The sequence below is a fragment of the Sebastes umbrosus genome, chromosome 24 (genome assembly GCF_015220745.1).
Source record: "Sebastes umbrosus isolate fSebUmb1 chromosome 24, fSebUmb1.pri, whole genome shotgun sequence".
NCBI lineage: Eukaryota > Metazoa > Chordata > Actinopteri > Perciformes > Sebastidae > Sebastes > Sebastes umbrosus.
The window spans coordinates 7,898,113-7,912,286 of record NC_051292.1 but is presented as its reverse complement, the minus strand read 5'-3'; the positions used below and the strand labels follow the sequence as shown (position 1 = coordinate 7,912,286).

Here is a 14,174-nt window from a genome sequence, read left to right as displayed (position 1 = left end):
CAGTGAATATCTATGTGTCATATATCTTTGTACGGTGAATATCTTTGTGTCATCTATCTTTTTACAGTGGATATCTTTGTGTCATCTGTCTTTGTACAGTGAATATCTTAGTGTCATCTATCTTTGTACAGTGAATATCTTTGTGTCATCTATCTTTTTACAATGGATATCTTTGTGTCATCTATCTTTGTACAGTGAATATCTTTGTGTCATATATCTTTGTGTCATCTATCTCTGTACAGTGAATATCTTTGTGTCATCTATCTCTGTACAGTGAATATCTTTGTGTCACATATCTTTGTACAGTGAATATCTTTGTGTCATCTATCTCTGTACAGTGAATATCTTTGTTTCGTCTATCTTTGTACAGTGAATATCTTTGTGTCATCTATCTTTGTACAGTGAATATCTTTGTGTCATCTATCTCTGTACAGTGAATATATTTGTGTCACATATCTTTGTACAGTGAATATCTTTGTGTCATCTATCTTTTTACAGTGGATATCTTTGTGTCATCTATTTATGTACAGTGAATATATTTGTGTCATCTATCTTTGTGCAGTGAATATCTTTGTGTCATATCTTTGTACAGTGAATATATATATATAATATAATATAAGTATGAGATGATAAGTTGAAAGGTGTTTTAATGATACCAGTATATTTATTTACCATGTAAATATATTTAACTTGCACTGTCAGTGATATAGGTCAGTCTCTGCTTCTGTTTAAAGTTGCTCTACAAATTAACTTTTCTTGCCTTACCTCAAGTTATAGAAATAAAATACATTTTGCCTTTTGTTTGTATAGACAGTCTTTTAAAAAGAGCACCATCTAGTGGTGACAGCAAGCCATGCAGGACAGCCAATCCATTGAATAGTGGTATATTCCTTAATAATAAGATGTTTCCTTTAAAATTTTGTAGATGAGATTTAAAATTGATATTGAGTATTCTTGTACTTTCTGTGAACTAGAAGAAATAATATGTAATTTATTTTATCACTGTATGTTTACCAGAATATTTTGGGTGGACATTATTTAAGAAGGAAAACAAGGCAAATAATTCAATTTCAGGATTAAGACATTTTCATATGTTTTTGAAAGTAATGAGAAGGAAAAATATATTATGTTTTTTGTACAGATAATTTTATTTTGGGGAAAATTACACTTTTTTTTTTTTTATCAAGAACTGCGAGAATATGGCACAACGACAAGAAACATTAAGAATAATTAAAACTAATTATGTGTTTTATAAATTTCTTACGGACCAATAAGAATTTATTCTGAATTCTGAACTTTTTCTTTATGTAGATGTATATGTATATGTATATGTATATCTATATGTATATGTATATGTATATGTATATCTATCTATATATATATATATATGTTTTTTTATTATTATTATTATTTATTTTTTTTTTTTTACTTCATTAATGTACCCCTGGTATGAGCAGTTTTTTTTATGTATATATACTGTTAATGTAATTATATTTTCAAAAATTTTAAAAAGGAAATACTTAAATGAGACGTTGAAAAATACTGGGAAAGTGGAAACTCTTTTAACTTTTATGGCAGGTAGGAATATTATACTCAAGTTACAAAAACATGACATTCTGGGAATAGTATTCATTAATTTACCAACACTTTCCATGAATTTATCTTTTTTTTAATGCTCATTTTTATGTGTCAAAATCTTTCAGTTCCCAACCATTTTGACCATCGTGTTAGGGTCGGTTGAATTTACGAGGAGACTTAAATGCAGCATTAATACACGCTAAGGGGCGGGACTTACTCTTCTACTCGCCACCCCATTGGCTATCTCCACCATCTCAACTATGCACTTCCGCCAGCTCTCAGCAGCCCGGATGTAACGTAGCAACTGTTCAGACTTATCGGAAGTTACAACCGTGTAACACACACAAAACCGTGTACAGCAGCTGTAAAGATAATAAACTTCAGTGACAGGTTGCTCTATAACACCAAATGGCTTATCCAGGATACGGCGGGGTGAGTGAATTAAACGTTATTGTGATATTTTAGTGCTAAACGAGGAGCTACATTAAGGCTAGCCTCGGGGAGCTAGTTTCAGTCACGGCATATTACAGGAGGATGGGACACCGTTATATCTGCGCATGCGCAGTAGAATCCATCCTGCCCTCGCTGCAGCTTCAGTTACACTGCGCATGCGCAACACCCCTTCAACAACACCGAAGTACCCAGCCTCCTTCTATAGTCCTTGGTTTCACTTGATGTAACAAAATGTTCTGTTGCAGGTTTCCATGTCTTCCTGTAGCCAGCTGGTTTATAAGTATAAACTCTTATAGTTTAACCACAATAGAGCGTTTTAATTAAGGTGTAAGGAGCCATATTGGCATCTCCAGGTTATTAGATATTGACTTCCTGGTTGAAATTCCTCAACATTCAAGAGGAGAACTAGCTTATTACCTTTAGCCTAAGGATGTTTGTAAGGAGGCTTGACCTACAGTGTGATATCAAACTCTTCTTAAAAGCTTATACACAATATTTGAAATTTAAGGATAGTATAATTAGTTTAATATAATGGTAACATAATACTGGATGAATGCACTGTCCCTGTCATTCTTTAGCTAATTAATTAACCCTCCATAGACACTCCCTATTCTATTTTAATCCTATTGAAAGGTCACTTAAATTAGGCCTGAGTAAAGTCAATAGAACTAACAAAAAAAGGTCTTAAAGGTGCAAGTGTGTAGGGTTTGCATCAAGCGGTGTGGTTGCAGACTGCAACCACCTGAAACTTCCCTGTAGGAGAACTACAGTGGCCGGTGCAAAAACGCAAATGTCCCTATCTAGAGCCAGTGTTTCGTTTGTCCAAATGTCCAAATGTAGTTATAAACAGCTCATTCTAAGCTAAGGGAAACACAATTCTTAGTTTCAGGTGATTATACATTAAAGAAAACATACTTATTCATATTATATTCCATTTCTACCAATAGATCACTGTTCCTTTACGAATGGTCTGACACTTTGCATAAAGAAAAGTAACTTTTAGCAAAGTCTTAAGTGTTGTAGAATAGGGACTACAACCCACAATGCTCTCCTTCAAGCAAGCATTGAATCAGCCAATAGCAGGCCTCCAAAGGTGACAGGTCAGGGCTGCATCACTGCAGCTTCATACACAGCTTCTTTGCGTTCCAATACCAATACTACCATGCTATTTAGTATGTCCTAATACATAGTATGTCAAATGCAGCATGCCAAAAATACCAGGATGTTCTACTACGTCCGGTCGCATTTTGCAGGATGAAGGCCGGCATGCTTCTCTGGCTATTCTGACCCCACAATCCTCTACGCAAGTTCAAGGCACAAGTACTATATCGCAGTTGTATGCATACTGCAACAGTACGTACTGTTCTTTGAAAGGGCAGCTGCAGTACGTACTAAAAGTAAAAAGAAAAAGCACAAGATTTAGAACGCAGCCATAGTCAAGATTAAGATTACCCACCACTCATTGAATCCAAAGCTTGCATTCTTTAATATGTTGAAACACACAAAGAAGAGGGCATATACAAGATATTTCCTACACAGTTATGATGACAAAACCAATAATAGCTATTTGGGATAGTCTTCATAAAAAAAAAAAAAAAATCTTTAATGAGTTAAAGAATAATACAGTAACCATTCAAAGTGAGAGACATATGTGGTGGTGCGTGTTTACCAGAGGCAATCATTACGATATTATCACGATATGATCTTATTGTGATTTTAAACATTCTGCGATATGCTGAGTATTGCGATAAGATATATTGCGATTTATTACCTTTTTTCAACTGCAAATTATGCAGTTTGTCAACATCTGTTTTATCTAATAAGATACAGTTTTCACTCACATTTCTAGAGGTCAGCAATCAAGGGACCCCACTATGCTGTATCGATTTTTTCTCCATCCCCTAATTTATCTACTTCTCTGAAACCGAGAACACAAAAATCCAACATATTCATAAAAAGCTCACTGGCAAGTTTGAATTAGTTTGAGTCGTAGGGTTATTTTGGGATTTCTAGTCTTTCAAACGCACCAGAATTGTTATATAATACAGTAATACATATAACACTTTTTATGATAAATATGGTTGCAACATCAGGAAGAAAGTCATGATGAATCCCCTGTTATGCTGTATAGTTAATGTGTGTGGGAGTTGAGACTAAGTCTGAACACATTCATGTACAAAAGAAAAATGACATCATTCTTAGCATTTTGACACATAAAACAAAGATGGTGTCCTCTGTTCTCTGCCTCAGTATGGGGGTCCAATGCCAGGGATGCCAGCTCAGGGGATGCCGATGCAAGGGATGCCAGGAGGGCACCCCATGGGTGGCCACATGCCTGGGCACATGGGTGGGCCGATGGGAGGCCCACCAGCCCAGGGAGGATACGCCGCATATGGAGGAGGCTATCCTGGCACGTACGGCGCCCCGGCCCCAGCTGCCAATGATCCGATGTGGGGTTACTTCACAGCCATAGCAGGCCAGGTAGGTGTGGATAAACTGTGGCTTTTAATGATTATATGAGTACACGTTATACATGTAACCTTTATAAAAGCCACGGGTTTCACCGCAGGCTTGTTTTCACTTTCACATTTCAAGTTCAGACAAGAACAAGTAATTCTCTCTTTGCAGATATTTCAGGTTTCATGAATCAGTTCAGTAACTTAAGACAGAGCTGTACTATGTCTCAAAATATTGTGGAGAGATAGCAGGACTCTGTCTTAACTTGATCCCACTCTGCTTCAATTGTCACAAGCATCACTAAGGCAAATGACTTGTGTAACAGTGAAAGATTAAAGTAGTTTTAAAGAGTAGATTCATTTTGCTTATTGTATTGTAGTACACCAGTAACTTGGTAAAAAAATCTTCAAAATTAACAGAATTTGTATTTATTATTAAAATAATAAATTGTACACAAGCAACTTTGTAGAAAATCTTCAAAATTAGGAGAATTTTTATTTATTAATAAAATGATAAATCGCACACCAGCAACTTGGTAAAAAATCTTCAAAATTAACAGGAATTACGATTCAAGTGTGAACCTTTTTAATGCATAAAAAATTGGTCAAAACTTAAACGGGAATTCAAATTCCAGTATATAATGTATAAGGTATATTAACATAGCACTAAATTGATTGGATCGGCCCCATTGTCAATAGATCTGCCCCATTTTCACCGATACCCGATCCAGCTATTTGAGTCGGTATCGGCCCAATATCCTATCCGGTATCGGTGCATCCCTAGAACATAGAGAGCCTAGGGAGGTGAGTACTCTATACAATTTATATTGACATGGGTGAACTATTCCTTTAACAGGAACCACTTAACTTTTAACTGATATTCTCTTGCTGTTTTCCTTATTTCCACTCAGCCTAGTATACACAGTACTGGAGCGGTAGCATACACGGGGAGATGGGCGACTCTTTTTTGTGTTTCTCTGCTCTCGTCTCTTCACACTTGACCAGTCTCCTCAGAACATTGTTTATCCCTCTGAGAGTCATGCATGGCTGAATGTCACTTCCTGCTCTGTACAGGACGGTGAGATCGACGCAGAGGAGCTCCAGAGGTGTCTGACCCAGTCGGGTTTCACTGGCAGCTACTCCCGTAAGTCTCCCCGACTCCTCCGTTATACCACTCACACATGAGTTCTTCTACAATGCTGAGGTGTTTAATTCAGCCAAGTGTTTTAGTCCTGCAGGACAGGTGTGTAAGCTGCGGCCGTACTCACTAAGGATCACAGTTAGAGGGCTTTAAAACACAGAAACAGAAAATAGTTGTTAATATGAAGTGATACTGGTTCTGGCAAAGCATGCTGGGTAGTATAAGAGGCTGGGGCCTGTTTCACCAAACATGCAAGCTCCGAGAAGGTAGTGTAGTCTACATGGGGAGTCCCTTGAGGGGAAGTGGCTGAAGGCTTGGTAAACCACTATGAAAGTGCACCGACATTGTCAACAGTGATTGGCTGACAGCTGACCAAAATGTGCTTTTTAAAAGTGCAATATCCTATATCTCCAAAACACTGCAGTGAGCGCATTACCTGCAGCAGTCAAGGCCCAAAACATTACATTTTAAATTCCCTAAGCTTAAATTTCTAATGTTTAGAAGGGACCATAATGGTAGTATTTTTATGCTATAAAAATGCATGGATTGTTACACCTAACTTGACTAATTCTTTTATTTTCTTTACAGCATTCAGCCTGGAGACGTGCAGGATCATGATCGCAATGCTCGATGTATCCTTTCTCTACCACCACCAGGGTTAAGTGGGTAAAAAATACCACAACAGTGACCATAATGTGGCCATCACACCTCCTATTGTTCGTTCCTACTTGTTCTTGAACTATGTATACAGTAGGTGTGGTGTTCAACCTTGAACCGGGTCAACCAGCTGCTGTTTTCATTCCAATGCCACCAACAGTTACTGTATCTTAACTAGACTGCCACCAGAGGGACTTCACGGGCAAGATGGGCTTCAACGAGTTCAAGGAGCTGTTCACGGCTCTGAACGGCTGGAAGCAGAACTTCATGATGTTTGACCGGGACAGGAGTGGAACCGTGGAACCCCACGAGATGACTCAGGCTGTCAACGCGATGGGTGAGAGTCTAAACAGTTATTTACAGTTTTTTTCGAATGAGAATTATCTTGGGGTCAGAGGTCAAGGGACCCCTTTGAATATGGCCATGCCAATTATTCCTCGCCAAAATTTAGCCTAAGTTTGGAGTGTTATTTACTCTCCTTCTCGACAAGTTAGTATGACATGGTTGGTACCAATGGATTCTTTAGGTATTCAGCTCTAAAGACAGTAAAGTCGGTCCGATCCCGCAGAGGGTGACTTAACATGAAAGCTCAAAGGTTAACTTTCTGTTTATAGTGCATGTATCACATTGCTACACAAATACATTTACTAAACACAAATGTCCACATCCTGTTTCTGTGTTTACAGTATTGTAGCCTTTAGTATTGACTTTTCCCAGTAAACTTTTACCTGCTACAACGACCTTCAGCTAGACGAAACCGACATTCTGGTATAGTAGCCTTCAGTAAGCAGTCAGTGTCAACAACATGAACAAAACAGAGATTAGTATGTAAGAAACATGTCCAGACATGACAAAACAGTTTTTCGTTTTGGTGGCCGATTTACTTACACAATAACTGCTATTGAAGCAAGAATGAAGTGTTTTCGGTGAGTTACCTCCTTTTGTTGTGACGCCCCATGAAACAGTTGTGACGATTGCACATACAGTTTAGAGAATGTTAAGACTGTTGCAAAAGAAATTGAGCCAAAGCAATGTGATGGTGAAGACATATCTAATGGTAATCAGAATGGATGTTTAATGACACTTAATTAGACTTAATATAAGTCAGTGAGGCCTTAATGTGTGCTGATTGGTGTGATCCGTCTCTGACTCCTCATCCGTTTGATCACAGTCGAGCAATGAGGAGGCAGGCTGTCACTCTCTCCATCCTTCACATCACTTCACAGTTCAGCAGAGGAAAACATTACACTCATTACTACATATGCTCCATATTAATATATTCCCTATTCTTAGATATATTCCTCCAAATTGACAGTTTATGAGAGGAGGAATTCTGATGGCGTATCGTCATGTAATTACGGAAGCCCAGCGAGGCAGTTGAAAAAAAATAAAATGGGGATCTTATCTAAGTCTGATGTAAATTGTTTTCTCTCCTGTGTTTACTTATGAACTTACGGCACCCGGGAATGGTCATAGAGAGAAACAAGTATCTGTTGAAATGAGAAAAAGATAAGTCTGACATTTCCCCCCCCCTCTCCATCAGGCTACCGCGTGAGTCCTCAGGCTCTGAACGCGATCCTCAAGCGCTACAACAAAGGAGGAAGAATCTACTTTGACGACTACGTGGCCTGCTGTGTCAAACTGCGAGCTGTCACAGGTAGGAAACACACACACACACAACCAGGATCCGTGTCGGCTGGAGATAAAAATGACCCGACACGTTCAGTGAACAGCCACTCGTGTGCAGACGCACGCTTTTAACGCGGACTGACAACGAACCAGCGTTCGGGTTCATTCCACCTGTAATCCCCGTTGTTATCTCTGAAGAGCTGTGACATTCCGCTTGGCTCGCTGCACTAATCCGTGTCACCGGGTGTTGGGAAATGAGCGTTATTGAAATGGTGAGCCTTCAGTGCTGTGATGGTTTACTCTTCCTGTTACAGATAACTTCAGACGGAGAGACACCATGCAGCAGGGATCTGTCACCTTCCAGTATGATGACGTAAGTCCCAGTTTCTTTATGTGTCGAGCTTGTTCAGAGTGGGAAACGCGCCGTGCAGCAACAACGGTACCCTCACCATCGGACACGCGGACATCGAGCAGAGTCGCCAGTGTCTGGGTGCCGTTGTTGCTGAGAGGTGAAGCGCGTTTCCCGGCGGCATCGGTCTGGAGGTTCCAATTTGGACCGAGCTAAACCTCGGGGAGGAGACTGGCGATGGGTGCGCCAAACATTTCGACTTCAGATGGTTGATCTGTGCACCTGTACCAGTACGAGGCAGTGGTGGGGGAAGCAGCAGCAGCCTCCTCATTTGCATAATGAGGCAGAAATGCATAAAGAAATATAAAAAGAAAAGAATACAGAAATAGATATGTTTGGGGAAATAAATAAAGGGTGAAATGCAAAGGAAAAATCATGCAGAAATATAAATATATAAATAAATGCATAAATAAATACATAAATTAAAAAATAAAAATAAATACATTTAAAAATTCATAAAAATAAATACATGAATAACTAAAAGGGGTAATTAAACAAAAGAGTAAATAAATAAGGGGATTAATACAAATATAAATAAAAGCAGAAATATCAATTATTGTCACATTTTATCAATTAATTAATGGCTACATTTATTTCTAATATTATTTTTGCTACATTTAATGACATATTTTATTAATTTATTGAGTCATTCATTTATTTATTAATTTAATTTTGGCAGGTTCTGTTCTCCGTACATTAGGAGAAGCACGTTCATGACAAAAAAGCAATTTCAATTGAAGTGTTTTTCCACCTGTGAAGAGACATTATGACTTGTAGCTGTATGACAGATCCGGACCACGTGTGAATTTTGTTTGTACAGCTACTTAAGAACTAATCTGTTTGTATGAGTGCTTCTTGCATGAGGAAATGAAAACACCTGTGGTTGATTTAACAAAACAGCTTTGTGGTTGACACTCTCTCTCTCTCTTTGTCTCTCGTGTTAACAGTTCGTCCTGTGCACAATGGCCATCTAAGGTCCGCCGTATGTCCCACACCACGAGGTCAGCGCGCCTGACGAGCCAATCAGTGGTGGATTCTGGACCACTGCCTCATAGGAATGTAAAGGGAGGCCAGTATATTTGACTGAGTGGAAATGAGCCGCAACAGGAAAGTACCCATCGCTTGTAACGCTTGCAGTAACGCCATAGTCTTGTATGTCACACAGGAAAGTGCTAAAGATGTATCATATATACAAAGTATGTATCCACATTAGAGGGAATATAATACATTGTCTTTAAAGCCCATATGTGTAGGATTTTCAAAATAAAAGTTGCAGCACATTAGTGTCAGAATAATTAGAGAAAAGCTGCATTAGATGCACACATAGAGGCTTTAAAGAACGGGGGTTTGAGAGTTTCAGTGGAAAATGTAGGAATTAATAAACCAGATTATATCTTCTACTATTAGTTTGAAAATCCTGCTTTGGGTCTCTCATTTTGGAATGAAAGTCAACTGATATAGAGGATGTTCCTACCTGCGAGACACCTATTGTGCCATTATAATCTCTGAATGTATGGTCTAATATATTAAACCCATTGATATATAACTCTGTAGTAATGGCAGCATCATGATTGATTAAATGTTAGCTAACGTATTCTCATACAACGGTTCGTATGATATCTTAAGAAAATTCATTTCTCGTGCTTTTTCCTACGAATGTCCAGCGTCAATTTCCAGCCCAGTCTTTTCAAAATAAACTTCCGTCTTCACAGGAACGACTTGGTTTAGATAACAAAACTACTTTGTTAGGTTTAGGGAAAGATTGTGTTTATGTTACGCCGCACTAGAAGTGGCATAACTTATGTATGGATGTTACTCAAAAAATGACTTAATTAGGTTTAGGAAAAGATCGTGGTTTGGGTTTAAAAAACTACGGAAGTGGCATAACTTAAATACGGAAGTTACGTGGTTCACATTTCCGTGGATTACATATGAATTGATTTCTTGGGATATATAGGAATTAAAGTGCATTAACTTTTCGTAGGTATATCTACGAACGGTGTATGAGAAAAGCCTGTTAGCAGCATTTACAGATAAAATGATGATTTACACTGAACTTCATACAGTTATGAATTTTGTCAAAGCATTTTTCCTCATTATTTTTTGTAATATTTGTGCACTTGTGTTTCATAAAACTTTAGATTCTAGATTAGCGTGATGTTTAACTTGATAACAAGCCAAAGTGACTGTGAGCTGATATAAATCCACACTGTTATTAATGATATGAGATATAAACATATTGCCATATAGCTACAGTATGTTCATTTTGCAGCTGTAAACTTTTTGTTTTTCAGTACAAACAGCCGTGTCCTCATTTGTAAAGATTGCACACACCTGATGTTGTAGTAAAAATCAGATTTTGTTACTCACAATAAACACTTTCTAATCAGTATGCATTCTGTTTATTAATTTATACAATTGCGCATCCCCCTCCCTCCCCCCTTTCCCCCCAGTCTATTTACACGATATATTTCATTTCTTTAAATATAGTTAAGAACAGAAACATTCAAATTAGCTGTTAAGTGTTGCATTGTATAAAATACAGTGGCAAACATTTAAAAAAATGCATAAAAACAATTGTGAACAGCACTAGATTTTAAAAAGTGACATTTATAATCCAGTACAGCAAGTTTTCTAATCTGTGCAAAAGTTTGCAAATCCCATGAAAGTTCGGTAGACTCTTCAGGCGGTTTGGACATGTCGAGTTTAGCAACTTTTGTTCTACATCTGTGCTCGAGAAAGAATCAAAAGGAAACACCCCGCGCTCTGCTGGGAACATCTGTATTGTCTCTTTTGTCTCCATCCGTCTCAACCGATACGTCTCCATCAGGTTTCAGGGGGACAAAATGACAGTGTTGAATACGTTCAATAAGGGTAACGTCAATGTAGAAAATCAATGTGCAGTATTAAATCAAGACAGACAGTACGTGCAGCTTAAAGCCTGCCACTGAAGTCTTGCTTGCTACATTGAGAGGCTATGCATTCGTCATCTTCCCATCATCCCACAGCATTCTGACTAACATCAGGGGGTTTTAAAAACAATAAGGTACATAGAAAAATAATGGCAAATGAAACTTTTTGTTTTAGAAAAATAGGTCGAACCGTTATTTCTAAATCTCTCTGGGTGAGTTATGGAGCTTACGAATCAATACACACAGTTGATTGAGACCTTTTTTTAATAATTTAGTCAAGTGCGGTCTCCATGCAATACGTGAGCTCGTGTTGGAATTTGTGTTTAAATTCATTTTCGTCATGCGCCCTAAAATGGTTCAGTACATTTACATCTTTTGACGGTGGAGAAGCGGGGATCCGTTGCGTTGGATTAACGTCGTTTGTAAAGGCTAACGCAGGCTTAGAAAGCTAAGGCTATTGGAGGCTGAGCTGAGTCCTCGGCCCGAAACATGAAGAAAAAAACGTTTTTTTTTTTGTTTGTTTTTCTGACGATGCTTTCTTAATGATGATTTTTTAAATTTATTTACGAAATTGTACTTTTTAAGAAGACAATGGAAGACCTAAAGCATGCAACCAAAAACGTATGGTGTGGGATCGTCTAGAGTTCTCTCCAGTTGTGAAGAAGATTCCGCTTCCTGTCTGGTTTACATATGCTTGTAAGGGACATTATGTCAACGCAGTTTGGGGATTTGGGGATCGCACCTACGGGCAATTTAGAGTCAACAATTAACCTAACCTGCATGATTTTGGAGCACCCAGAGAAAACCCACGCTAACATGCACCACTGCAGCCCCCAATGTATTTCTCAGGGCTCATTAATTAAAGGATCGCCCTCTTGCCCGGGGCAAGTAAAATGCTACAGTGGGCTACTAAATCTAGCAACTTACTTGCTCTGATTGGGCAAATGGTAAAAAATAATTAAACTTGCAAGAAAATGGTGGCGGGTAAAGACAAAGTTTATGATCTGAAGTGCAACCGAGCATTTCAATTATCCTGGAAAACAGCAGTTTAGGTGCTTGGCGTTGGAGGACGTGGGCAAAAGTCCAGATTAATTTACTTAAATGAAGATTAAAAATGACAATTAACTTTGGTCTTCGTTGTTATTTTGATTATCGCTAATAGAAAAAACACAATTTGTATAGGGGCAAGTAAAAATGAACTTTGGGCAAGTACATTTCTGAAACCACTTTCCCAACATTAACGTTGAACCCTGCTTCTGAATCAAAAATATACATGCAACTACTACTACTGTATATTAGAAATATTGGTGGCATACAAAGTTAGAGCAAATTTGGGTCCCAAGATCACAAGTACCGATACCCAGCCCTTCTGGGAACCGCGGTCTGGAAGAAGACAAAGAAGTACATTTACCAATCATTCTGTAACAGTTGTTGAAATCATTAAAATCCCCAAACTGCCTGGACATAAGTTCCCTTTAAATGATTATGACTGCAACTGCAAATACCCCACAACCATGCTGATGTAATATTGACAGGATGCAGGTGGTTATATAGTAATTATGTGTTTTAACTTGAAGCCTTCATTTTTGTTGTCTTGACCGTTGAACTTGAACATTCTGCGTGTTTATTTAATTCACAACAATAAATGCTGCTGAAAGATGCTCTTTTCTTTGTTCATATAAAATCATCTCCAGAGTGTTATAAACTCTAGAAATATACCGAGATTCTTTTCATCGTTATTGCTCTCAAAGACTGACAAAAGTCTTGTTGTGCTATGGGATGTCCACGCAGCCTCTACACACACATTATTAATATTTTGAGCGGAATAAGATTTCGATGTCGTGTAACAGTAGGCACGCTAAATATACAGACGGACCTCCTCGTGAGTTTGTGACTGCGACGACCGGTTTCGGAGCTGCTGATAAAAGCTGCGGCGCAGAATATAGAAATGCCTCGGAAAAGAGTTTCAAGTAGCTTTGTCCCCCCGTGAGGAGGGGACGAGTCGTAGAAAATGAGACTTGATAGCTACAGTAGTCTGTAAGCATGCCAAGATCACACCTGATTGCCTGGTGGGTTGCGGTGCGTGTGTGAGGAACATGCGTCAGGAAAAGAAAAGAAACCGTGAGGAACAAAAACATGCATATCTCTTTTTAAAAAAAGCACATAGGTAGGTGCCTCGTGTCGCTGGCAGTGTTCTATTTGAAGTATGTACACGGTAGGTAGATGGTGACTTTACATATGGTAGTAATATAGTGTATAAATACCTCTGTATAAATGACTTTATACATTTAAATCAGAGAGTTGGAAGGGCGGGGGCTGGGAGAGTTTCCGAAAAGGAATGGAAGAAAGTCTACAGTTTGTTTTCCTTTTGCATATACAGTCTCTTTTCTTAGACCCTGAGTCAAGCTTGAGAGAAGATCTTCGGTCGACGTTGGGACGACTACTTTCCTGGAAGCCCCGGGTCAGAAACTGGCCTGTGGAGTCCCAACGTTCCTGAGCTGCTGGGGACATCAGGTAGGGAGGCTTGTCGGCCTGACGGGAACCTCGGTGGTGGCTGTTGTTGTTGTTGTTGTTGTTGGTGGTTGTGGTTGTGGTTGTGGCGTTGCTCTACAGAGTCCACGCCGTTGTGTGTGTGTCTCTGCTCTGTGTCCGTGTCGCTCTCGAGCAGTCCAGCAAAGTTCCCGTCTGGAAGAGTCTCTGTGCGGAGGAGGACTGGGGAGGATTCTTTGGATTGGTTCTGGGCCTTTTCTGGGCCGGGGCTCTGGAGGAGACACGGGACAAGAGGGCGTCAAGAGAAACTAAACACAGAGATATCAAAGGACGCAGAGTACACATTGTTACAGATTATGGGGGCGATTCTAGGATCAGGGTGGAGGTTTTGTTTCAACATTGGGGGAGAAATTTTGACACTTATTTCCTGCATTCTGGTGAATTTTTAT

At 38.9% G+C, this 14,174-nt stretch overlaps 2 protein-coding genes across 7 annotated transcripts in view; one reads left to right on the top strand and one right to left on the bottom strand.

The window, feature by feature from the left end:
• The first annotated feature begins 1,844 nt into the window (after positions 1-1,844).
• zgc:92027 (uncharacterized protein LOC449543 homolog) lies at positions 1,845-10,715 on the top strand. Its single transcript, XM_037762505.1, has 8 exons — positions 1,845-2,010; positions 4,282-4,512; positions 5,562-5,631; positions 6,217-6,260; positions 6,475-6,622; positions 7,829-7,942; positions 8,229-8,287; positions 9,271-10,715. Exons 1-8 carry the CDS (start codon positions 1,987-1,989, stop codon positions 9,295-9,297), a joined length of 717 nt encoding a protein of 238 aa, XP_037618433.1. The 5' UTR covers positions 1,845-1,986; the 3' UTR covers positions 9,298-10,715.
• Positions 10,716-12,262: 1,547 nt separating this feature from the next.
• The window catches only part of kcnh7 (potassium channel, voltage gated eag related subfamily H, member 7), a 69,667-nt gene continuing 67,755 nt past the window's right edge, over positions 12,263-14,174 (bottom strand). For all 6 annotated transcript variants that reach the window (XM_037762497.1, XM_037762498.1, XM_037762500.1 and 3 more), the window contains one exon: positions 12,263-13,996. In XM_037762497.1, coding sequence (XP_037618425.1) covers positions 13,676-13,996 — 321 coding nt within the window. In that variant the 3' untranslated portion in view covers positions 12,263-13,675. The remainder of the gene's footprint in view (positions 13,997-14,174) is intronic.

Coding starts and splice junctions, on each gene's coding strand:
- zgc:92027 (XM_037762505.1), top strand. CDS start 1,987: ATGGCTTATCCAGGATACGGCGGG. Junction 4,513..5,561: donor TCACAGCCATAGCAGGCCAG/GTAGGTGTGGAT, acceptor TGCTCTGTACAG/GACGGTGAGATCGACGCAGA. Junction 6,261..6,474: donor TCATGATCGCAATGCTCGAT/GTATCCTTTCTC, acceptor GACTGCCACCAG/AGGGACTTCACGGGCAAGAT.